Genomic DNA, 26,671 nt, shown 5'->3' with positions numbered 1-26,671 from the left:
TGTACTTGTAAGTCGCTCTGGATAAGAGCGTCTGCTAAATGACTTAAATGTAAATGTAATATTGCCATGGATATCCGCCAAAAACTGGCTGTTGTGCAAGTCCTTATGATGGACGTGTCAGTCAGTATAGGAGATGTCATGTGGTTTATTGTGCAGTTCGCGTTGATTGAGTTAGTTAGGCTTCTTCAGTAGGGTGAGTGATTGGTTGTGATATCTATTGCTTGAATATTCTAACACACCTGCTTGGAAATGTATTTCAAAGCCTGACAGATCAATGTATTTTTGACAACCGACTTGTTTTTGAAACCACTGATTAGATTGTCCTATTAATTTTAGCTACCTACAGGAGCATGTAAATGAAAATGGGTGTGCAATAGACAACTACAATGAAAGAATGAATATGCGATTGACTTTTCTGGAAATTGTAATTTATATGTAAATGAAGGTATCATTCACATCCCCCCTGAAGACACATCCAGCAGACGGAGGGCCACTTCACTTTCCTTCATATTTATTTAAGAAGCGATCAGACAACATTCCTCATTTACATCGTCGCAAAAATATATAATACATGACAATACAAAGATAAAAGAGAATCCACATAAAGATAATCCTGCCTTGGTTCAAACATCGATCCACAGACAGCGTAAATTACCAAAAACACGGAGCCTCAAAATAAGGCATCATCGCTGAAGCAAGACGCATAACCTATAGACACATGCAGGCAACGAGCAATTTACAATGGACACTTCACAAAATGATTCTGTATATTAAAATAAAGCTATTATTAAGTAAGATAATACTCGTAATATCAAAATAATATGATACTCCTGTGGGATTTGGTAGAAATACCCATCTTCAAATGTAGTGTGAAAAACATAAATAGATTGTCACCAACGGCATTAGAATAGTTGAAGACAACGACACCAGTCCGCAAAAACGGACATGCTTGATCTGAGCCCTTTGTTACATTACTCATAGACACCGGTAAACAAGGTACTTAGACAACTGGAGCTCCTTTCCCCCCTGCCTGCCTAGTTCCTTTTATTTAGGCTAATGGGACGTGGTAACCCACACCGGAACCTAAACATTAATCACCTACAGAGGCACTAAAACCCAAACCATGTTAACACAACAAATATAGCCCAAGAGACATGTAAACATTAAGTTAGGAGGAACGCGTTTACTTTATGCACATAGGATATTTGTTTTTTTTGGTAGAGCTGCATGTTCTAGGGAAGGAGTGGAGGGTAGTAGTGGAGAGGGAGATGGGAGGGGGGGGGGGGTTATGTAGTGATCTTTGAGAGACAGTGTTTGAGGGGGTGGATTAAGAGATGTCGGAAGGGGGTTTAGGGATGAAAATGGGAGGAGAACAGGGGCAGGTGTGAGAGGGGTAGGAGGCGAGGGGGCAGCGGAATGGGGGCAGATAGCCAGTGAGTGGGGGTAGGGTAAAGCTGTCCTGTGCCTATTTAGACATAAAAAAAAATGCGTCTGTTCCGGATACAATTCCACGGGTGCCGTGAAGGAGTGTAGCAACTAGATAACGAGGATAGACAGTTATCGGCTGTGGGTAGGGCTCATCACAGTTCTGAGGCTCTGGGTAAAAAGGCGTAGCTGGAATTGAAACACCCAGAAAGACTAATAAAATCCATGGTCATATACAGTCCTATTTCCTCTCTCTCCCACCCACACCATGGGGTGACACGTAAATACAAAAACGACCCTTCTTTCAAATCCCCTTTTGGCAGCGGGTTGGATCGAACACAGTCCCTGCGGTTATATCCTCTGAATGGATGGGTTTAGGGCCATTAAATATTGTGTGGATGAAGGGCAGGTTGTAGGCGGGTGGGTTGAATAAAGAGAAAATAATACCTTAAAAAAATCCATAAATGTATCATTCTTGTGCAATTTTTATCTTTAGGCTACATTAAGGTATTTCTTTCATTATCTTAGGCTATCTGGCATTAGTGCATAAGCCTAAACTTTAGGGCCTACTTGTACGCGCGGCAAATAGCCTACACACCAATCACTTTTAAGAACAGGCAGAAAAAAAGTCGATCTATGGAGGCAAAAAGGACAATGTTGGAGTTTCAATAAGAGAAAAGCTACGAAAGGAGAGTTGAAACTAAAGAGAAGGGAGGGCCAGAAAAGTCCTGTTTGGGAAAGATGTGGTGAAGCAGTAAAAGAGGATAGTGGCAGCTATGTTATGTGATGATTGGGAATTAAAAAACTGACTAACGCCGAATAAACTATAAACTATCAAAATAAAGTTGCACACTCCATGTATAAACTCCCAGCAATTTAATGGGTATTTACCAACGTTTCGGCATCACCTAAGGGTAGGAGGAAGGCACAGTGATTCCTAAAACGTTGGTAAATACCCATTAAATTGCTGAGAGTTTATACATGTGATGATTGTGAGGCACAAAAAAAAAAATGTCAGCCAAGACGGCCTTCAAATGGGCCTATGGCACTTCAAGGGAACTGTAGCCTACTGTTTAGATGGGTTAAATTGAAACTGAAATCTGGACACTGCCTGTATGCAGGTCTATAACCTCTCATACTTAATATGAACTCCTGCAGAATTAAGCATGTCTTGCAGTAAAATTATACACTAAATGTAGAAAAAATGTGGACTTGGGAACAGGGCTGGAGAAATTATATATTTTTTCCCAGCATCTTGAGAGAATGTGCCTGCTACAATTTCAAACTACAAAATTTGCATCCAAGCCGAACTGAAACCTTATCAAAAACATGTTAGGTCGTTCACAGCTTTCTATTTCCTAGTCAAACTGATGTCATTTGGGAATCTTGCACATAAAACTGTAAAAAATATAAATCTTCTGTTATTGCATTTTCTCCCCAATCCCTAAACGTTTTTGCTCTGTGAAACTTTATCGATGTCAACTAGATTGAAGCATTCATTCTATTGATTTATGACATTCTAGAAAGCAAGGGTTTAGTTAGTCTTCCTGGGCAACATATGACAGAAGAGAAGCTGTATGTATATAATTATAGACAAGTTGACTAACAAATAGCCTACCAAAATGTCAGAAATCATAAGCAGAAACATGTCTAAATAAGGCAAAAAAAATCCCCGCACCCTCTGTCCCAAAAAAATATTCCTGCAGTCTTTGACTAGCCTATAGTGCCTTTTCTATATTTGCGGTTTAGGGTTGGGCCTCGGACGTTCACTTTATGACATAGTCAGGCGGTTGCGGATGGGGTGTTAAAACAGCTGATCCAAGCACCACTAACACACTGTATGCAAACTGACTGTAGCAAGTGAATAATAGGAGGTCACTCTACACTCACTTACTTTGGCTTCAGCCCTCAGGCACACGGGGTTAAGCCAGAAGGAGCAGATGGCTTCAAATCTAAGTTAGAACACAACACAAACAGAACAAAGAACTTGGGTGGGCAATGGAAAGTTTTCCTTTTTGATCTTTTGACCATATAAGAGTTAGCAAAAATAAGAGAGAGACAGAGAAGAGGAAGGCAAAGGGGTATAGCAGACAAAAGGAAGATCTCAAGAAAAGGTCAGAGGGGACAGACCGGCTGGATTTCTCATCCAATGGGTTTGAGTAGGAGACGAGGAGAAAGCAATTGAGATCTTCCCAGTCAATGAAAGGCAGCCTTGCAGCTGTAACAGTACTAAACGGAGATAGTGTTATAAATAGTGTTATAGTGTTTAGAGACATAGTATAATTGGCCTGCAGAGCTGTGTGTATGCCAACAGACAATAACCATTCACTACAGTTATTTACTAGCCTAGGTGGCCAACTGTTTCCAACAACATATATTTGCCTTGCCAAGGAAATGGCGACGTTGGCTTTAGTAGAAACAGGTAAGCAAACAGGCCAACTCTTCACGTAAGTTTAGACCCAGAGAAAAGCTGAACAATCACATTTACCAGGTATGGGATGGATTAGAAAAAGGACCATAAAAGAAACAAAAATCAGTACTGATGTCCATGCAGGACAAGCCCCTGGGCACAGTTCTAGGATCAGCTTACAGTCCGTACATCCTAACCTTAACCATAAGTGGGAAACATACTAAACTGATCTTAGATCAGTCTATGGGCAACTTCATCCTACTCCTGAAGGAATAACAGGCTTAGACCATCAGAGGGCAGCATAGGACAGCTAAAGCCAAGATCTATCTAACTCTCCATGCCAGGGAGGAAAATAATTGGTGTGTATGGATTTTGAAAAAGAGTGTGCATTAAAATTAACCAGAATATCATGCAAAGATTCCCAATTGTGGAAGAACAAAACATATTTAACCATTTTCCCTAGAATTAAGGGCAATAAAGTAAATAGGTGATTAAAGGTAACAACATCAAGGCAATTTGTTGCAGTTTTTTTTCTAGGTCTGCTTAAAGCACACATCTGGTAGTGTTCATGGGTACAGGTCACCCATAATGACAAACATCTCCTCTAGTAACCCCATCTCCATACGTCCCGTTAAGGGAGGTGTAGTGTAGAAAGTGTAAAGAGAATGAAAACGAAGATACACCTTCCTTGTGCTAACCTTTCCATCAACATCTTCCTCCCACTTTTTCCATCCATCCATCTTTAGGTGAATCTCAATCTAAGGTGACCTCATTTTATTTTCTTACACTGATATTTCCTTGTCCTGATTTATTTAGATCAGTGATCATCAACAGGAGGAAGTCATTTTAGACTTTTGAGATGCCCCCCGTCATCTACCGCTGTCCTCCCTCCTCTCCTCAGCCCTCCCACCCTCTCCTCATCTCTCCCGCTCCTCATCCCTTCCTCCCGCTCCTCATCACTCCCTCCCGCTCCTCTTGTTCTGTCAGTGTTACAGGGGCACCACCACTTCCACATAGTTGTTGGGGAAGAATCCTGATTGGCCGCGGATAGTGCCCTCCAACCAGTTCTCGTCGATGCGGTTGGTCAGCATGATGATGTCGCCCTCGCAGAAGCCCAGCTCACCCTCGTTCTCTGGCTCGAAGTCATACAGGGCCTTAGCGCACGGCTCAGAGGCTGGGGAGAAGGAAGGGGGAGGAATGTGTTGAAGAGGGAAAGAGAAAATAAACTTTAATTTGACATTCTTCAGAAACGTATTCAGCAGCTTTGCTTTTCAAACCAGAACCACTTCCAGAGTTTAGATAAGTGAGAGGCAGGAAAGGGACCAGAACACTTCATAAACGTCCAAACCGCTGGGCTCACAGGGTTGAAGGGAGATGTTACCTGTTACCAGATCCAGTGTGCGGGGTTAGTTTAGTCCCTCCAGGATTCTAGGATTCTGTTATCGCAATTCTTTTGGAGAAATCAACAATTCCCGCATATTATGCGAGGGCTTGCAAATTTGACCAATCACTGCACTAGTTCCGCAATTAAACAGTCAAATCACAGCAATATTTTCACATAAAACTGACCCATCATCACAGTACAAAAAGAGGGCTTGCAAAAATCAACCAATTACTGCACATTTACCGCATAATATGGTTCAATCAAGCCACACGTCAACAAACTTTTTCACTCGTCAGCGTAAGTAATTCGATTTTTTTTTCTCATTTTGCCATGCAAAATGTCAGAATTGACTCCCGTGGGGCGCAGCGGTTTAGGGTACTGCATCGCAGTGCTAAAAGCGTCACTACAGACCCAAGTTTGATCTCATGGCTGAGTCGCAGCCGGCTGCAACTGGGAGACTCATGCGGCGGAGCACAATTGGCCCAGCGTCGTCCAGGTTAGGGGAGGGTTTGGCCGGCCGGGATGTCCTTGTCCCATCGCGCTCTAGCAACTCCTGTAGCGGGCCGGGCGCATGCATGTTGACACGGTCGCCAGGTGTATGGTGTTTACTCCGACACATTGGTGCAGCTGGCTTCCGGGTTAAGCGGGCATTGTGTTAAGAAGCAGTGCGGCTTGGCAGGTTCGTGTTTCAAAGGACGCATGATCTCGATCGTCGCCTCTCCCGAGCCGTATGGGAGTTGCAGCGATGGGACAAGACTAACTACCAATTAGATACCCTGAAACTGCAGAGAAAAAATGACAGAATTGCTGCAACAATGAAGTGAAGTGAGTAAGGGGTTAAAGCTTCCCACACACACCATTCCATGTTAGTAAAACTCTCCTGGAATGAAGTGAGTCGATTAAGTACCATGTTAATTGCCACTCTTTCACCCTCAATCACAGACTCACAGTGTCGACTGTTCTTCATGGGCCGTGTTCTGTGGAAGGACGTGACGTCTACGGGGGGGGGGGGGGGGGGGTTTATACATAGAGAAAGATCAGTTTTGGACTGGTGAGACAAGACTGCAATAGATAGATACATACAGAAACACACAGAGGCACACACACAGCTAAGGGCCAGTCTTACCTGAGGAGTATGAAGGGGGGTTGGCAGAGGGGGAGTACTCTCCATTTGAATGCTCCTGCTCTTCGTAGTCAAAGGAGGCTTTGGGTTTAGGAGTGTACTCACGCCTGGGGCGAGACTGGGCCTCGTTCACCCTGATACACACAGCAGAGGGGATGAATCAGTCACACGTAAATACACACAAATAAAAACAACGACAACCAACACAAACAGCTTCAACTGAATTGTAGAAGTCCACACACACACACACAGACACACACACAGCTGACCTACCTGTCTCGGAGTTTGTCCGTCAGCTCCTCCAGAATCTGCACAGCCTGTTTGTGATACTGCAGTTGTGACTCGACCAGAGAAGCCATCTGACTCACCTGCTCTACCTAGAGACAAGCACAGAGACCAGTCAGATTCATTAATACAGGGGACTGGACTAGAAACGGCATTACCAGGGGGACTGGACTAGAAACGCCATTACCAGGGAGACTGGACTAGAAACGCCATTACCAAGGGGACTGAACTAGAAACGCCATTACCAGGGAGACTGGACTAGAAACGCCATGACCAGGGGGACTGGACTAGAAACGCCATTACCAGGGAGACTGGACTAGAAACGCCATTACCAAGGGGACTGGACTAGAAACGCCATTACCAGGGAGGCTGGACTAGAAACGCCATTACCAGGGAGGCTGGACTAGAAACGCCATTACCAGGGAGGCTGGACTAGAAACGCCATGACCAGGGAGGCTGGACTAGAAACGCCATTACCAGGGAGGCTGGACTAGAAACGCCATTACCAGGGAGGCTGGACTAGAAACGCCATTACCAGGGAGGCTGGACTAGAAACGCCATTACCAGGGAGACTGGACTAGAAACGCCATGACCAGGGAGACTGGACTAGAAACGCCATGACCAGGGGGACTGGACTAGAAACGCCATGACCAGGGGGACTGGACTAGAAACGGCATTACCAGGGAGGCTGGATTAGAAACGCCATAACCAGGGAGGCTGGACTAGAAACGCCATTACCAGGGAGACTAGACTAGAAACGCCATTACTATGGTTAATTTACACTTCTGTTCTCTCTTCCCCCCCCTCACCACCCCGAGGTCAATTTTCCGACTCTCGAAACTGCTTTGTTTCTGATTAACATGGCACTAACACATGTTGTACTCAGTCCCCTCATCTGATGAAATAAAAGGTCATTACCAGAGACAGGCCATCTAAGACTGGTTTGGCACGTTCTTAGGTTGCAGAGTCATAGTGGAAAACTAGAATCGTCACCTATTACACATTGTGACATTACATAACTGTTCCACTCACTAGCTATGGAGTCGTGGCAAGCTGACTGCATACTGGTCCTGAAATACTCATCAACGCTAATGCTAACGTTGTTGCCAATGCTAGCGCCAGTGCTACTACTAATGCCAATGCCAATGATAACAGATGTTGAAGCCCCTACTGGGTATTATAGTTTGGGAGTATGAAGCCTGAATCCTGAATTTCTACCCACCCAACCAATGGAAAATAGCCTCTTTCTTATTAACTAAAGAGATTTTCCTTGCTACTGTTGTTTCTACTTGCTTTCGATGAGTTTAAGCCCATTTGTTGCTGTGAAAGTAAGCACTTGCGACTAATTCATTTGTAAGAAGCAACATACGAATAAAATAAGATTGATTGTTGCTGTCCATCTCTGGCATTATTCCCCAGATCCCTCAACTCTAACCCTTGACCCCTGAGGTATGTCTCACATCAGTCTCCAGCAGGTTGTGCATGGAGCTCTCTGCCATCTCTTTGGACTCGTGGAACTTCTCCAGGGCTGACCTCAGCTCCTCGTCTGGGATCTTCCCCTGGCGTTTCTTCTTATAATCGTAGTCCAGACGCCTGCCTTCCAACTTCTTCAGATGGTACTGAGGAGGGAGGAGAGAGTCCTCCATTAGTTGATTGTGAAGGGTTAGAAAATAAAATGTGTAACGTTGAGGGAGAGTTGAGAATCCCTTATTCATCTCATTCTAGGTCTCTACCTGGATGTCTTTGATGTCCTTGTCGACAACGGCCTGCAGTGGATCGATAAAGTTCTGTTTGACATCGATGTCCAGGGAATCTTTGACCTCAGCCAGCCTCTTCATGGACTCGCCCACGTCCACCAGGGCGCCACCTACAGGACAAAGACTGTTACATGAGAATGGGCACACAATCCCGTCACCGGCCACAATAAAGGACAAGGTTCTTCTGTCGAGTACGTGGTCCCTACTTCACACACAAACGCACCTGGAATTCAGTATTCTGAGAGCCAAAGGCTAGGGCACAAAGGTAAAATAAACGTATGGTAGTTTATGAAATCAATCTCTTTCTTACCAAAGTTGGTGTCCTCTCCCATCTCTCGTCCAAACTTGGCCATGCTCTCCCCCAGAAGCCCTTCAGCCTGGGGGTAGCCAGGGCTCTTCACCTGGCCCCGCATCTTAGACACCGTGTTCAGCATGGTCAGCTTGGCCCTGGACGCTGGGTTGGGCTGCAGGTACTCCGATGTTTTAGAGATGACATCCACCACCGCTTTACTGGTCACATCTGCCCTCTGTGGGGAAGTGAAGAAGGAGAGACAGCGAATGTACAATCTACTCTGACAAAATGGATCGATAGGAAAATCCAATCTTAGGTTAATAGGAGTGTATGTTTTTTTGCGTTGGGGAGAGATCACTTACCTTCTCCAGATCTTTGAAGTCTTCATCCAGCTTGGTTCCCTCTGCACCTCCGACCTTCTCACTGACCATCTACAAAAGGACCAGGCAGAAGGAGAATAATAAGTTAAAGTCTTTTACATGTATTCTGCACAGGACATGACTTTTCCATCACAACAAAGCCGTTCCTAATTCAGACAGAACAGTAGCACTTCCTCTGTAGCAGCTCTACTCTGGTTAGCCCTGTATCAGCAGAGAAGACCTAACCACAGACAGTTTCCTTTTATACAGTTACAAACGCAGTCACAGACAGGAACACTTTTTCACAGAGAGGAACTCGCACGCAAACAAGAACCAGAAGCATTGGGTTTATTGGCAGGTCATCAAAACAGACTCATTGTAGAGCCTATTTGTTCAACATGTGACTCAGTGCAGCTATCTTCAGGGCCTAGGCTATACAGTGCATTCGGAAAGAATTCAGACTCCTTGACTTTTTCCACATTTTGTTACGTTACAGCCTTATTCTAAAATCGATTAAAAAAATGTTTTCCCCCCTCAATTTACACACAATACCCCCTAATGAGAAAGCAAAAACAGGATTGAGAATTTTTTGGCGATTTGGGGAGTTATTTGGGGAGTTTCTTCATTCTTCTCTGCAGATCCTCTCAAACTCTGTCAGGTTGGATGGGGAGTGTCACTGCACAGCTTTTTTCAGGTCTCTCCAGGGATGTTAGATCGGGTTCAAGTCCGGGCTCTGGCTGGGCCAAGGGCAATCAGAGACTTGTCCCGAAGACACTCCTGTGTTGTGTTGTTTGTGTGCTTAGGGTCGTTCTCCTGTTGGAAGGTGAACCTTTGCCCCAGTAGGAGGTCCTGAGCAGGTTTTCATCAAGGATCTCTGTACTTTGCTCCGTACATCTTTCCCCTCGATCCTGCATTGGTCTCCCAGTCCCTGCCGCAGAAAAATATCCCCACAGCATGATGCTGCCACCACAATGCTTCACCTTAGTGGTGCCAGGTTTCCTCGAGACGTGACGCTTGACATTCAGGCCAAAGAGTTTAACCTTGGTTTCATCAGACCAGAGAATCTTGTTTATCATGGTCTAAGAGTCCTTTAGGTACCTTTTGGCAAACTCCAAGCGGGCCGTCATGTGCCTTTTACTAAGGAGTGGCTTCCGTCTGGCCACTACCATGAAGGCCTGATTGTTGGAGTGCTGCAGAGATGGTTGTCCTTCTAGAAGGTTCTCCCATCTCCACAGACAAACCCTGGAGCTCTGTCAGAATGACCATTGGGTTCATGATCACACCCCTGACCAAGGCCATTCAACCCCCATTGCTCAGTTTGGCCGGGCGGCCAGCTCTAGAAAGAGTCTTGGTGGTTCCAAACTTCTTCCATTTAAGACTGATGGAGGCCACTATGTTCTTGGGGACCTTCAATGCTGCAAAAAAATAAATAATTGGTATCCTTTTCCAGATCTGTTCCTTGACACAATCCTGTCTCTGAGTTCGAGGGACAATTCCTTCAACCTCATGGCTTGTTTTTTTTCTCTGACATGCACTGTCAACTGTGGGACCTTATATAGACAGTGTTCTTTTCCAAATCATGTTCAATCAATAGAATTTTTCCACAGGCGGACTCCAATGAAGTTGTAGAAACATCAAGAATGATCAATGGAAACAGGGTGCACCTGAACTCAATTTCGAGTCTCATAGCAAAGTGTCTGAATACTTACGTAAATAAGGTGTTTTTTTATTTTTAATATATTTGCAAAATTTGTCATTATGGTGTATTGTGTATATTTAATTCATTTTAGAATAAGGCTGTAACGTAACGTGGAAAAAGGCAAGTGGTCTGAATACCTTCCGAATGCACTGTATGTCACTACATGAACACAGCAGATGGGTTAGCCATCTTTATAACAGTGTTCTTTAACTTCTTATGGCTGCAGGGGCAGTATTGAGTAGCTTGGATGAAAGGTGCACAGAGGTGCCCAGAGTAAATGGCCTGCTCCTCAGTCATAGTTGCTAATATATGCATATTATTAGTATTGGATAGAAAACACTCAGAAGTTTCTAAAACTGTTTGAATTATGTCTGTGAGTATAACAGAACTCATATGGCAGGCAAAAACCTGAGAAGTTCCACTTCCTGTTTGGATTTTTTCTGAGGCTGGTAGATTTTCAACCAAGCTCCCATTGAAATTACAGCGAGATATGGATGAGTTTTCACTTCCTACGGCTTCCACTAGATGTCAACAGTCAATAGAATTTTGTCTGATGACTAATGTGAAGGGGGGCCGAAGGAGACAGGAATGATTCACCACTACCATGAGGTGACCATGCATTGAACTCGCGCGTTCACGTGAGAGGCAGCTCCGTTCCATCGCTCAACTGAAGTCAATGTAATTCTCCGGTTGGAACGTTATTCAAGATGTATGTTAACAACATTCTAAAAATTGATTCAATACATCGTTTGACATGTTTCTACTGCCTGTTACGGAACTTTTGGACATTTCATCACGTTATAGTGTACGCGCTTTGTGACTTTGGAATTGTTTACCAAACGCGCTAACCAAAGTAGCTAATTGGACATAAATAACGGACATTATCGAACAAATCAAGCATTTATTGTGGACCTGGGATTCCTAGGACTGCATTCTGATGAAGTTCATCAAAGGTAAGGAAACATTTATCATATATTTTCTGGTTTCTGTTGACTCCAAAATGGCGGCTAATTTTACTATTGTTCTGAGCTCTGTCTCAGATTATTGCATGGTTTGCTTTTTCCGTAAAGTTTTTTTGAAATCTGACACAGCGGTTGCATTAAGGGGAGGTATATCTATAATTCCATGTGTATAATTTGTATTATCATCTACATTTATGATGAGTATTTCTGTTGAAACGATGTGGCTATGCACTATCACTGGATGATTTTGGAACTAGTGAATGTAACGCGTCAATGTAAACTCAGATTTTTTTAAATAAATATGAACTTTATCAAACAAAACATGCATGCATTGTGTAACATGAAGTCCTATGAGTGTCATCTGATGAAGATCATCAAAGGTTAGTGATTAATTTTAGCTATATTTGTGCTTTTTGTGACTGCTATCTTTCGCTGGAAAAATGGCTATGCTTATTGTGGTTTGGTGTAACCTAACAATCGTTTGTAGTGCTTTCGCTGAAAAACATATTTGAAATCGGACACTTTGGTGGGATTAACAACAAGATTACCTTTAAAATGGTATAAGACACATGTATGTCTGAGGAATTTTAATTATGAGATTTCTCTTTTTTGAATTTGACGCCCTGCACTATCACTGGCTGTTGTCATATCATCCCGTTAGCGGAATTGCAGCCATAAGAAGTTATTAAGTCATGGAGACCCACAGTGTGTGCAGGCTTTTGCTCCATACCAGCAGTTTTACACACCTGATTCAACTACACTTCAAGCCCATTGCCAACCATACCAATTAAATTCAAACTGATCAGTGCGCAATAGGCTATATTGTGTGTAATACCCACCCCCTCAGTCCTACTGGGGCAGCAATATTTTTGATGTGAAACTACAAGTTACCATTATGGCTGGGAATTGCCAGGCACCTCACGATACGATATTATCACGATACTGTTTCGATACAATATGTATTGCGATTCAATACTAATTTTATTGCGATTTTGTTAGGGCTGACCCCAATTAGTCGACAGGTTGATTGTTCGGTCGATAGGACTTTGGTCGACCAAGATAAAAAAAATTGTCGAGCAGTAGAATAAACTCAGCAAAAATAAATAAACGTCCCTTTTTCAGGACCCTGTCTTTCAAAGATAACTCATACAAATCCAAATAACTTCACAGATCTTCATTGTAAAGGGTTTAAACACTGTTTCCCATGCTTGTTCAATGACCCATTAAGCATTAATGAACATGTACCTGCTTGACGGTCGTTAAGACACTAACAGCTTACAGACGGTAGGCAATTAAGGTCACAGTTATGAAAACTTAGGACACTAAAGAGGCCTTTCTACTGACTATGAAAAACACCAAAAGAAAGATGCCCAGGGTCCCTGCTCATCTGTGTGAACGTGCCTTAGGCATGCTGAAAAGAGGCATGAGGACTGCAGATGTGGCCAGGGCAATAAATTGCAATGTCCGTACTGTGAGACACATAAGACCGCACTACAGGGAGACAGGACGGACAGCTGATCATCCTCGCAGTGGCAGACCACGTGTAACAACATCTGCACAGGATCGGTACATCTGAACATCACACCTGCGGGACAGGTACAGGATAGCAACAACAACTGCCCGAGTTACACCTGGAACGCACAATCCCTCCATCAGTGCTCAGACTGTCCACAATAGGCTGGACTGAGGGATTGTAGGCCTGTTGTAAAGCAGGTCCTCATCAGACATCACCAGCAACGACGTTGCCTATGGGCACAAACCCACCGTCGCTGGACCAGACAGGACTGGCAAAAAGTGCTCTTCACTGACGAGTCGCGGTTTTGTCTCACCAGGGGTGATGGTCGGATTCGCGTTTATCGTAGAAGGAATGAGCATTACACCGAGGGCTGTACTCTGGAGCAGGATTGATTTGGAGTTGGGAGGTCCGTCATGGTCTTGGGCGGTGTGTCACAGCATCATCGGACTGAGCTTGATGTCATTGCAGGCAATCTCAACGTTGTGCGTTACAGGGAAGAAATCTTCCTCCCTCATGTAGTACCCTTCCTGCAGGCTCATCCTGACATGACCCTCCAGCACAACAATGCCACCAGCCATACTGCTCATTCTGTGCATGATTTTCTGCAATACAGGAATGTTAGTGTTCTGCCATGGTCAGCGAAGAGACCGGATCTCAATCCCATTGAGAACGTCTGGGACCTGTTGGATTGGAGGATGAGGGCTAGGGCCATTCCCCCCAGAAATGTCCGGGAACTTGCAGGTGCCTTGGTGGAAGTGTGGGGTAACATCTCACTGCAAGAACTGGCAAATCTGGTGCAGTCCATGAGGAGGAGATGTACTGCAGAACTTAAATGCAGCTGATGGCCACACCAGATACTGACTTATCAGTAAGTCCCCCCCTTTGTTCAGGGACACATTCAATTTCTGTTAGTCTGTGGAACTTGTTCAGTTTATGTCTCAGTTGATTAATCTTGTTATGTTCATACAAATAATTACACGTTACGTTTGCTGAAACTAAACGCAGTTGACAGTGAGTGGACGTTTCTTTTTTTTGCAGTGTTAATATATATTACCGTTCAAACGTTTGGGGTCACTTAGAAATGTCATTGTTTTTTTGTTTTTTTATCCATTTTTTTACCATTAACATCAAATTGATCAGAAATACAGTGTAGACATTGTTAATGTTGTAAATGACTATTGTAGCTGGAAACGGCTGATTTTTAATGGAATATCTATATAGGCGTACAGAGGCCCATTATCAGCAACCGTCACTCCTGTGTTCCAAGGGCACGTTGTGTTAGCTAATCCAAGTTTATTACTTTAAAAATGCTAATTGATCATTAGAAAACCCTTTTGCAATTATGTTAGCACAGCTGAAAACGGTTGTGCTGTTTAAAGCAATAAAACTGGCATTCTTTAGACTAGTTGAGTTTCTGGAGCATCAGCATTTGTGGGTTCGATTACAGGCTCAAAATGGCCAGAAACAAAGAAATGTCTACTGAAACTCGTCAGTCTATTCTTCTTCTGAGAAATTAAGGCTATTCCATGCGAGAAATTGCCAAGAAACTGAAGATCTCGTACAACGCTGTGTACTACTCCCTTCACTGAACTGTGCAAACTGGCTCTAATCAGAATAGAAAGAGTGGGAGGCCCCGGTGCACAACTGAGCAAGAGGACAAGTACATTAGTATCTAGTTTGAGAAACAGACACCTCACAAGTCCTCAACTGGCAGCTTCATTAAATAGTACCTGCAAAACACCAGTCTCAATGTCAACAGTGAAGAGGCGACTATGGGATGCTGGCCTTCTAATGTACTTGTCCCTTTGTTCAGTTGTGCACCAGGGCCTCCCACTCCTCTGTCCATTCTCGTTAGAGCCAGTTTGCACTGTTCTGTGAAGGGAGTGATGTTATTTTAAATTGACAAAAAAATAACCTTTTCTTTCAAAAACAAGGACATTTCTAAGTGACCCCAAACTTTTGAACGGTAGTGTGTGTGTGTGTGTGAGATATATATATATATTACACACACACATACATACACGCCTATCTCAGTGAACTAATCACTTGGAGGCCTAGACTAAAAGCCAATTTATGCTTGATGTGAAAATGTGGCCAGTGGATCCAAATGGAGGGTATGACCAATTGTGAAGCCTCCGGAGGCATGCAGAGGCCAAATCATCCTGTATAAACACATTCATTTCCTTGAAAACTTCCTTCACAACTGCTTTGCGCTGCTCCGTGGAGCGCAAGAAGTATGAATGCCCTGACTTCTGCAGAGGCCGTATCACCATAAATGCTGCATGGCCAATGCAGATGTCGGATTGACCATGCTGCGCCCAGATTCACAATGCACTTCTCTCTCCAGAATGCCTTCTCTCCCGACAATTGGTGCACATTTATTGTTTTCATCGCGTTTTCAACTTGTTATATACAAATTATTAATTGTATGTATAGGGAATGAGCCCACTCTGGTCTTTGCGCGTGCGCTCTAACCAACAGCTGGCAGATACAGTGCTGGCTACCTAGGCTACATGATGAGATTTCTATTTCAGACAAAAGAGCAAGATCCTTTTTATTTGTCAAACGGCAGCCAAGCATCGATCATTATGTCAGCAGAATAAGACCCTCAATATTTAATGTAAAGCAGCATCAAGCTCGTCACCGTGCACTTTCAGCACGCTGTGAAGTTCATCAAAACATTTAATCTGTAGCCTAATAAACTGCATGCTTTACCGAGTCATAGTGGGAGGACCACACAACATATGGTTATTATAACAATGTTTACTCATAAAAGGCATTTTTACCATAATTTCTTGCATACTTAATTTTACAAATAAAAAGATCCCACCTTGTCGAGCGTAAAGTTGTCAACATTTGGAAAGTTTACCGATAAATTTGCTGTTTCCATCAGGGCTGTCATGTATTTTACTCACATAAAAAGGTTGGATGGAAACATGGTTACTGTAAAGTCCTAGTTATTTTGTTTGCTTTGACAGTGATTTCTGAAGATTTCTCTTTTATTTCATGTGATTAGTGATTCATTTTACATCTGTCCCTCATTTTAAGGTCAACCCTGTTACATAAACTGAACTTTGGTTTCAATATGTTAAAACCATTCCTTATGATTAGATTTTTTTTTGAAACATTTGAAAAATAAAAATAGAAAAGACAAATCAGAATAAAAGCAGTTCAGATGGTTCTACTCTTTCTGGCAATTTTCTGGTGGAAAACTGAGTGTCAACACATCAACCTGTTAATCAAAAAATGAAATGAACATTTCTAGCCTGGATGAAGCTTGCATTCAATTGCCACTCCCTGTTGCACACAACATGCTTCCATTCCCCCTGTTACAAGGGGATTCATGGCTGCTTTAAGAATACATCTTCAACCCTCTTTAGTTGGCAATTACTAGTCATTTTTTTGTGATGCACCGATATTACATTTTTAGCAGATACCAATATTTTCCTTGCCCCAAAAAAACAATAACGATATTTAAAATTTGAGCGGCCTTTTAAGCATTCTAGAACAGTTAAAGTGTTAACACACACACACGCGGGCGCAGGTCTAAGGTACTGCATCTCAGCGCAAGAGGCATCACTACAGTCCCTGGTTTGAATCCAGGCGGTATCACATCCGGCCGTGATTGGGAGTCCCATAAGGCGGCGCACAATTGGCCCAGTGTCATCTGGGTTTGGTCGTCATTGGAAATAAGAATTTGTTCTTAACTGACTTGCCTAGTTAAGGTTACACACACACACACACACACCTGACCAAAAAGTTATTTTGTTGGCATTTATGCATATCCCCATTACCAGTAAAACCTATTTCTTTCACTTACTTGCTGTACTATTTCGTTGTTAATTTGTTTAGTCGTTTCATTCTCAACCAGGATTTCTATGGAACGCAGTTTGGGTCTTTGCATGTCAAAAAAGACACATGTCAAATAACACTATTTGACATGTCAAATAAGCTTGTTGACCAATCAGGACCTGAATATGACTGCACATCACAATTTAACGAGTTCATCGATTTTTTACGTAGTTATTACACATTGATTACACTATCACTCGTATTTCATATGTCACAATGATTCATTGATACGTATGCTATGATGCTGGTAAAGTTCCCACGTACCTACAGTCCTGGTCATAAAAAAAAAGCTGGTGAGCTCATGGATGCAAACAATGTTCTTCCCCAAAAACATAGCAAAACAATCTGTTTCAGTAGCTATAGTTAGCTAGCTAATTATATAGGTAGGTGTCATCATCTAAAATAACCCTCATTTATAAGACAGTTCTTATTTGATTAATGCTGGTCAGAACCATCTATGTGAAGCTAACCACAATAAGGATTAGCCACAATAGCAGACTTTGCAGTTAGCCTTCAAAATAAAAGTATGTAATTGACAGTGATGCAAATGAATACAAATAGTAGAATTATGGCATAATTGAATAGATTATGCTAAACAAGGTTGGAATGTTATATAAAATCAACAAAAGACAATTTGTTAATCTGCTGAAATCACACTGGATTTATTTTACTTTAGAATTGCATTGGGGGCATACATATTTCACTTTACAGCCTTACCTATGGATTGTGGATCAATGACACAGGGTATCAGTCTACTCAGTGACACCCAGAGAACATTAGCGTTGTAGCTCTTATTGCGGGACTCTGAAACAACTGTGAATTGAGCCACATTTATTGTCAACCTATGTGTATTGAACACTATTCCCGAGAAAAAACAATACTGCACAAATGTTTTGGAGTCTGATAACTGAGGAGGACGTAGGGAAAAAATTGCTTGGCTATTGAGTAGACTGATACCCCATTTCATTGAACCCCAGGGCAAGCTGTACAGTGCAACATGAACGTCAATACACACACACAATAGGCTGACTGGAGAGGTGATTTCACACAGTCACAGTCCCGTGATAAAAACTACAACGCAAATATTTGTGAAAACTCTTCAGTTGTGTTCTGTTGGTGTCACTGAGTAGACTGATACCCCAGTTCATTGCTTCGCATTCCAACCTTGTATAACATTATCTAGTCTAAATATGGCATGATTCCACCAATTCTAACCTTCTACATTACTTTCAAAGAGGTACTTTTATTTTGAAGGCAAAATGCAAATTCCACTATTGTGTCGAATCCTTATTGTGGCTAGCTTCACAACACATAATCCGGTCTGGTCGAGCATCACTAGCCAGATGAAGCTAGCTGGGTGCTTATAACGTTAGCTTTGGGCAACAGGGTTAAGTAGCTGGCTAGCTATTTATTTTCATGAACTGAAGTTCAATTTCAATAGGCGAACAACAAGTGACTATCTCCCTAATACTTAAACACAAGAATTCCTAAATCATTGCTAAGAATAATGAAAATGACTGCAGTTTCTACTGGTCATTGTTTTCAGGCTGGTTGTGTTGGTGCTAGCTAGGTAACAATCTAAAGCTAGCTAGCTACCCCAGAAGTTGCGGTCGAACAAATAATGCTTTATTACCAAAGCTGTATTGTAAACACATCGTTCGTGGCCGGTGTTTGCTTGTTTGCAGACGTTTTTGTACAGCTTTGATAGAGCTACTGATAGTAGTGGTGGCACTTGGCTTGCAAGAGCAAATTTAGAACACAAAACATTCTATAATAGAACTGTTATTGCCGAATAGTGTTATTTGACATGTATCTTTGACACGCAACGACCTAAACGGCGTTCCATAGAATGTCGTGAAGCTAATAGCAGTGCCGCTATTACAGTGTAACTCTAGTAGGGCAACATCTGAAAAATAGCGCACTTGGTAACGTTAGTGTGTACCGGTGCTCGATCAGTCGCGAAAGCCAACATCACCCACGACAGAGAAAGGTTGATTGTCAAGGACAATGAATTCCATTATCCTGGCGTTAATGGATTTCGCCTTTTGAGTTGTCTCGCTGAAATTTTCTTACTCTTTCAAATGACTGCTCGATCCACACAGCAGACATTGTGGGCTAGGTTAGGAATACTGTGTTGCAAGTGTAGCGCGAAATTTTACGTTGCGTATTGTACTTACAGGTATGCATGTCAGCTTTGACGTTAAACTATACATCGGGCCGATACCGATGTAGGCATTTTTACGCTAATATCGTCCGATTTCGATATGTTCACCGATATATCGTGCATCCCTATCTTTAAAAAAAATGTAACCTCAAGATGGGAAAATGTGTTTATGAAGTTGAACATGTGCTCTTTTTTTAACACTTCTCAAAAAAGGCCCCAAATTAGTGGAACAACCCATTAGATAATCCCATGTGAGGAAATGAGTGTGTGTTTACCGGCAGGCTGTTGACCGAGTCTGTTCTCCTGGCTTAATAACAACCCAGGAATCCGGTTTGGGCACTACTGCAACATTGCCAGGATTCCAAAGCACACCAGAGTCAGGAGAACAACTCACCAAACAATCACTCACAGCTGTGTGAACAACACACCAACAGACTGACCTATTTCCAAAACAGGCCCCTATAACATAGCAGATGGCCTCATAATAAGGGTCAGTACACTCAGACACCCACGCCCTCATTTCTCCCAGAGATATTTAATGACAGGGGTTTGAGAGTGTCTAGGCCTTGCCTACTAGGTGCCTTCGTGCCCATTTACCCAAAAACCAGTCAGACTATTCTATAGTAGTGAGGTGAGTGGGACAGTCAGGCCATTTCAGTTCACACACAACACGCTGTGTTACATCACTAATTATGGAGGCCTCGAGAGTATTTACTACTAAAGATCAAATAGAAACTGTCAAAAATTGGCCTCTCAAAGCTGTCAGATGACTTCCTTAGGACTACTTACAACCTGTTCTGTAACTACTTCACTTGTGGCCGATCGTATTAGTATCTGCAAAGGCTATAATGTATCTCAGATCCATCCAATGCAATAACAACCCTTTTATTTGTGTTACACCACTAGTACTTCCTAGCCTCCGGTTTTCAGGGGATATGAAAAAAAAATATAGCCTGTGAAGCAACATCCGCTTTTGGACGTTAACAAGGCGACACTTCATCTTAACTCCTCCTTCACATTTACTGGATTGGTTGAACATTGCAGAAGAGAACCTCCCAACAGTCTTTCCCCCAAGACCAGTATGTAAGGAATATAGTTTCAGACATTTATTTTACACCTGTTAAGTTAAGTACCTCCTAAACAGGAGATACATTCCACATAAAGGTAATAAGCATGTTTGTATCCGGCGAGTAGGTGCTAATCAGTGTGTGAGTGAGGAATACACCTGCCATGGCTGGTAGGCCTAGCCATGGAACCATCAATCATGGACTCATCTGCAAATTGGCACAATCACTCCAAACACATATCACTTCTCATGAAGATGGACAGGTGAAGGGAATGGGAGAGGGGGAAAGGAAGAGACCAGTGTGGTGGCACTGGAGGGAATGGAATGTCCATCTCCCTCCCAGAAACACCAAACCTTCCCTGCGTCCCTCCTAACAAACGGACAAGTGAGAGTAACTTCAGAGGTGCATTCTGTGTTATTCATGACATTGATCCATTGATATGACAATGAAGGCGGTACAGATAGGTCAAACTACAGATACTTATATACAGTACCAGTCAAAAGTTGACACACCTACTCATTCAATGGTTTCTATTTTTTTTATTTTATTTTTTTTTAAACTATTTTCTACATAGTAGAATAATAGTGAAGACATCAAAACATATGGAATCGTGTAGTAACCAAAAGTGTTGGAATATATACACTGCTCAAAAAAATAAAGGGAACACTTAAAAAACACAATGTAACTCCAAGTCAATCACACTTCTGTGAAATCAAACTGTCCACTTAGGAAGCAACACTGATTGACAATAAATTGCACATGCTGTTGTGCAAATGGAATAGACAAAAGGTGGAAATTATAGGCAATTAGCAAGACACCCCCCAAAACAGGAGTGATTCTGCAGGTGGTAACCACAGACCACTTCTCAGTTCATATGCTTCCTGGCTGATGTTTTGGTCACTTTTGAATGCTGGCGGTGCTTTCACTCTAGTGGTAGCATGAGACGGAGTCTACAACCCACACAAGTGGCTCAGGTAGTGCAGTTCATCCAGGATGGCACATCAATGCGAACTGTGGCAAAAAGGTTTGCTGTGTCTGTCAGCGTAGTGTCCAGAGCATGCAGGCGCTACCAGGAGACAGGCCAGTACATCAGGAGACATGGAGGAGGCCGTAGGAGGGCAACAACCCAGCAGCAGGACCGCTACCTCCGACTTTGTGCAAGGAGGTGCACTGCCAGAGCCCTGCAAAATGACCTCCAGCAGGCCACAAATGTGCATGTGTCTCCTCCAGGAGACGTGGAGGAGGCCGTAGGAGGGCAACAACCCAGCAGCAGGACCGCTACCTCCGCCTTTGTGCAAGGAGGTGCACTGCCAGCGCCCTGCAAAATGACCTCCAGCAGGCCACAAATGTGCATGTGTCTGCTCAAACGGTCAGAAACAGACTCCATGAGGGTGGTATGAGGGCCCGACGTCCACAGGTGGGGGATGTGCTTACAGCCCAACACCGTGCAGGACGTTTGGCATTTGCCAGAGAACACCAAGATTGGCAAATTCGCCACTGGCGCCCTGTGCTCTTCACAGATGAAAGCAGGTTCACACTGAGCACATGTGACAGACGTGACAGAGTCTGGAGACGCCGTGGAGAACGTTCTGCTGCCTGCAACATCCTCCAGCATGACCGGTTTGGCGATGGGTCAGTCATGGTGTGGGGTGGCATTTCTTTGTGGGGCCGCACAGCCCTCCATGTGCTCGCCAGAGGTAGCCTGACTGCCAATAGGTACCGAGATGAGATCCTCAGACCCCTTGTGAGACCATATGCTGACACATGCACATTTGTGGCCTGCTGGAGGTCATTTTGCAGGGCTCTGGCAGTGCACCTCCTTGCACAAAGGCGGAGGTAGCGGTCCTGCTGCTGGGTTGTTGCCCTCCTACGGCCTCCTCCACGTCTCCTGATGTACTGGCCTGTCTCCTGGTAGCGCCTCCATGCTCTGGACACTACGCTGACAGACACAGCAAACCTTTTTGCCACAGCTCGCATTGCCATCCTGGATGAACTGCACTACCTGGGCCACTTGTGTGGGTTGTAGACTCCGTCTCATGCTACCACTAGAGTGAGAGCACCGCCAGCATTCAAAAGTGACCAAAACATCAGCCAGGAAGCATAGGAACTGAGAAGTGGTCTGTGGTCACCACCTGCAGAATGACTCCTTTTTTGGGGGTGTCTTGCTAATTGCCTATAATTTCCACCTTTTGTCTATTCCATTTGCACAACAGCATGTGAAATTTATTGTCAATCAGTGTTGCTTCCTAAGTGGACAGTTTGATTTCACAGAAGTGTGATTGACTTGGAGTTACATTGTGTTGTTTAAGTGTTCCCTTTATTTTTTTGAGCAGTGTATATATAAGATTCTTCAAATTAGACACCCTTTGCCTTGATGACAGCTTTGCACACTCTTGGCACTCTCATCCAGCTTCACCTGGAATGCTTTTCCAACATTCTTGAAAGAGTTCCCACATATGTTGAGCACTTGTTGGCTGCTTTTCCTTCACTCTGTGGTCAAACTCATCCCAAACCAAGGGTTGAGGTCAGGTAATTGTGGAAGCCAGGTCATCTGATGCAGCACCCCATCCCTATTCTTCTTGGTCAAATAGCACTTACACAGACTGGAGGTGTATTGGGTCTTTGTACTGTTGAAAAACAAAATTATAGTGGGACTAAGCACAAATCAGATGGGATGGTGTATCACTGCAGAATGCTGTGGTAGCCATACTGGTTAAGTGTGCCTTGAATTCTAAAGAAATCCCTGACAGCCTCTCCAGCAAAGCACCCCCACGCTTCACGTTGGGAACTAGACATGCGGAGATAATCCATTCACCTACTCTGCGTCTCACAAAGACACAGCGGTTGGAACCAAAAATCTAAATTTGGACTCATCAGGCCAAAAGAGAGATTTCCACCGGTCTAATGTCCATTTCTTGGCCCAATAAAGTCTCTTCTTATTGGTGTCCTTTAGTAGTGGGTTCTTTGCAGCAATTCGACCATGAAGGCCTAATTAATGCAGTCGATAATTGAGATGTGTCTGTTACTTGAACTCCGTGAAGCATTTATTTGGACTGCAATTTCTGAGGCTGGTAACGCTTATGAACTTATCCTCTGCAGCAGATGTAACTCTGGGTCTTCCTTTCCTGTGGCGGTCCTCATGAGAGCCAGTTTGATCATAGCGCTTGATGGTTTTTGCAACTGCACTTGAAGAAACTTCCAAAGTTCTTAATTTTCCAGATTGACTGACTTTTATGTCTTAAAGTAATGATGGACTGTCGTTTCTCTTTGCTTATTTGAGCTGTTCTTACCATAATATGGACTCTTTTACCAAATAGGGCTATCTTCTGTATACCACGCCTACGTTGTCACAACACAACTGATTGGCTCAAACACATTAAGGAAAGAAATTCCACAAATATTTTTTTTTTAACAAGGCACACCTGTTAATTGACATGCATTCCAGGTGACTACCTCATGAAGCTGGTTGAGAGAATGCCAAGAGTGTGCAGAGCTGTCAAGGCAAAGAGTGGCTATTTTGAAGAATCAGAAATCTATTTTGATTTGTTTAATACTTTTCTGGTTACTACATGATTCCATGTGTGTTTTTTCATAGTTTTGATGTCGTCACAGTTATTCTACAATGTAAAAAAAAAAAAAAAAAAAAAAAAAAACCTGGAATGAGTAGTTGTCCAAACTTTTGACTGGTACTGTGTTATCGTAATGCAATGTCCATGAAATGAGATCATCCTGACACAAAATAACTGATTGGTTGAGCTCAAATTAAAAGGGTTTATCACATACAGCTAGATTAATTCCCCTCTAGTCTACACCGCTTTATCCATTCCTCCAAGGAAGAAAATGTTTTGCTAAACTCAGAGAAAGAGAGGGGGGAGTATTTAAAATGAGTCATGTAAACGTTCTGATACGAAACTCACTAACGTTAGTTTGTTTATGTTTGCGTAGAAAAAAATTGATATGACACACCGAAACAATGGCGCTGTTTTCAAACACTGTTTTTATAGTAAATTGAAACAATGTGTCAATTACGACACGACAAAGTAACGTTGTGCTGAACTGACAGCTAGCCAGCTACTAGCATAGCCAACTCACTGGAACTATGCAGATTTAACTTTGCGAGGACTTTTCAGGCCACTGTAGGTTAGCCATTAAACAAATGTAAAAGTTCAATCATTTAGCCAATAAATAAAACATTTGGGTCAGATATTTCCTTGTCTAAAGGCACATTTAACTAGTTGGCTATATTGCACAAGTAATGCTAACGTCGCTAGCTATCCAGCTAATTTAGCTAGCTAACATACAATATAACTTTAGCCGAAGTAAAAAGTTGTTCACTGACCTGGCTTGCTTTGTAAAATTGTTTCTTGAAGCCTGCGACTGACATTTTTGATGCAGGATATAAGCTTATTTCTTTACGTGCAAGTTGCTTTTAAATAATTGCTGAACGTTTGATTATAGGAATAGCTCGCTTAAGTTTTTCTTCTGCGTCGTTTTCTCCGCAGCAGACTAAACTTCCTTCACCGTGGAGTTAAGTCCTCAACAGTGGATCATACTCTCCCTCAAGCTAGTTTTCCTTTGCGAGTGGAACTTGCCTGGCAACCAGTCTACTTCCTGCAAGGCATAGAAGCTTCTGCTATACTGAACAAAAATATAAACGCAACAATTTCAAATATTTTACTGAGTTACAGTTCACATAAGAAAATCAGTCAATTGAAATAAATTCACAAGGACCTAATTTATCGAATTCACATGGCTGGGCAGGGGTGCAACCATAAATTGGCCTGGGAGGGCATAGGCCCACCCACTGGGGAGCCAGGCACAGCCAATCAGATAGAGTTTTTCCCCACAAAAGGGCTTTATTATAGACAAAAATACTTCTCAGCACCCCCCCATGAACTGGCGTGGTTACACATGGTCTGTGGTTGTGAGGCCGATTGGAGGTACCGACAAATTCTCTAAAACGATGTTGGAAGCAGTTTATTGTAGAGAAATTAACATTCAATTCACTGGCAACAGCTCTGGTGGACATTCCTGCAGTCAGCATGTGAACTGCACGCTCCCTCAAAACTTGCAACATCTGTGACATTGTGTTGTGCTACAAAAATGCACATTTTAAAATGGTCTTTTATTGTCCCCAGCACAAGATGCACCTGTGTAATAATTATAATGCTGTTTAATCAGCTTCTTGATATGCAACACCTGTCAGGTGGATGTATTATCTTAGCAAAGGAGAAATGCTCACTAACAGGGATATAAACAATTTTGTGCACAAAAGTTGAGAGAAAGAAGCTTTTTGTACATATGGAAAGTTTCTGCTATTTTTTTTTTCAGCTCATGAAACATGTGACCAACACTTTACATGTTGCGTTTATATTATTGTTAAGTGTATATAAACTGGATTTGCAGTTCCTGCTATTTTTCAAGCAGATAACGGGGAAAACAAGTAATTGATTGGAAACAGATTCTGTAGGCCTGCCTGCCTGCCTGCTTGTCTATAGACACTCAGGGGATAAGATATTCTATCCTAATTTATTTGCTCTGATTGATTTTCAGTGATGTCCCCATGTGATGACAGGCCATTTATTTTTTGAAGACATCTGGACAGTTTCCCAGACACGGATTAGGCTAAACCTAGTCATGGACTGAAAATCTCTATTGAAATGATCTGTGTCCAGGAAACTGGCCCTTATTGTATTTCAGAAGCATTCGATTCCTCTCCTAATCTCATCTTCTTTATCTGCAGATCTGTGAGAGGACCGGTATTTTTGAATTAAAGGTGGATGCCAACGGGAATCTTCTTTCACCTTTACCCAATCCCCTCCCCCTACAGCATTGCCGGAGAAGGAAAAGAGGCATCGGGGAAGGGACTAGCTGTGGGCCACAGGGGTGGCAGTCAGTGACAGCTCTGCTGAGGACAATGGATTTTTCCCAGTCGGCTCCTTTTCCTTTCCCAAGGCGTGAATGTTTTTGGCAACATTTGAGCCTTATTCAGAGAGGTACAATATTTACAATGCTGCAGAATATATACAAAAATGTATGGTGCTGATGTTATACCTTTTCTTATTGCAGAGAATCATGTCTGTTCAGCGCGATACGTTTTACAATGTGGTGCCATCCTGAATGATCCAGGTCCCCCTCTGCAGTTAGGAGTGTGATGTGTTCTTAACCTTGTCCCAGTCTGACTCTGCTCTCTAGCCAACTCCTTATGGAAATGGCATGCCAAAACAATGACAATGGAGTTTGTAAAAGCACAAACAGATCTGGGACCAGGCTAATGTCTTATACATAAGACTCTCAACTCTTTTCATTGTTATTATTGTTGATTATTGATTAGCGTACTGCATTGTTGAGGGAGCTAGCACATAACCATTTGGCT

General features: G+C 42.9%; 1 protein-coding gene across 2 annotated transcripts; it reads right to left on the bottom strand.

Moving 5' to 3' along the window:
* Nucleotides 1–494: 494 nt before the first annotated feature.
* LOC129813940 (endophilin-A2-like) lies at nucleotides 495–25,037 on the bottom strand. Of its 2 annotated transcripts, XM_055866596.1 has the most exons (9): nucleotides 24,635–25,037; nucleotides 9,039–9,107; nucleotides 8,695–8,911; nucleotides 8,361–8,494; nucleotides 8,088–8,246; nucleotides 6,616–6,719; nucleotides 6,346–6,476; nucleotides 6,168–6,215; nucleotides 495–5,009 (listed from the first exon to the last, which is right to left on the bottom strand). In XM_055866596.1, exons 1-9 carry the CDS (start codon nucleotides 24,677–24,679, stop codon nucleotides 4,825–4,827), a joined length of 1,092 nt encoding a protein of 363 aa, XP_055722571.1. In that variant the 5' UTR covers nucleotides 24,680–25,037; the 3' UTR covers nucleotides 495–4,824. The 2 variants fall into 2 exon arrangements, with proteins under 2 accessions (XP_055722571.1, XP_055722572.1); XM_055866597.1 differs by lacking the exon at nucleotides 6,168–6,215.
* Nucleotides 25,038–26,671: the final 1,634 nt, after the last annotated feature.

The sequence above is a fragment of the Salvelinus fontinalis genome, chromosome 17 (assembly GCF_029448725.1).
Source record: "Salvelinus fontinalis isolate EN_2023a chromosome 17, ASM2944872v1, whole genome shotgun sequence".
In the NCBI taxonomy this organism is placed as follows: Eukaryota; Metazoa; Chordata; class Actinopteri; order Salmoniformes; family Salmonidae; genus Salvelinus; species Salvelinus fontinalis.
This window is presented reverse-complemented; position numbering and strand designations above follow the sequence as displayed.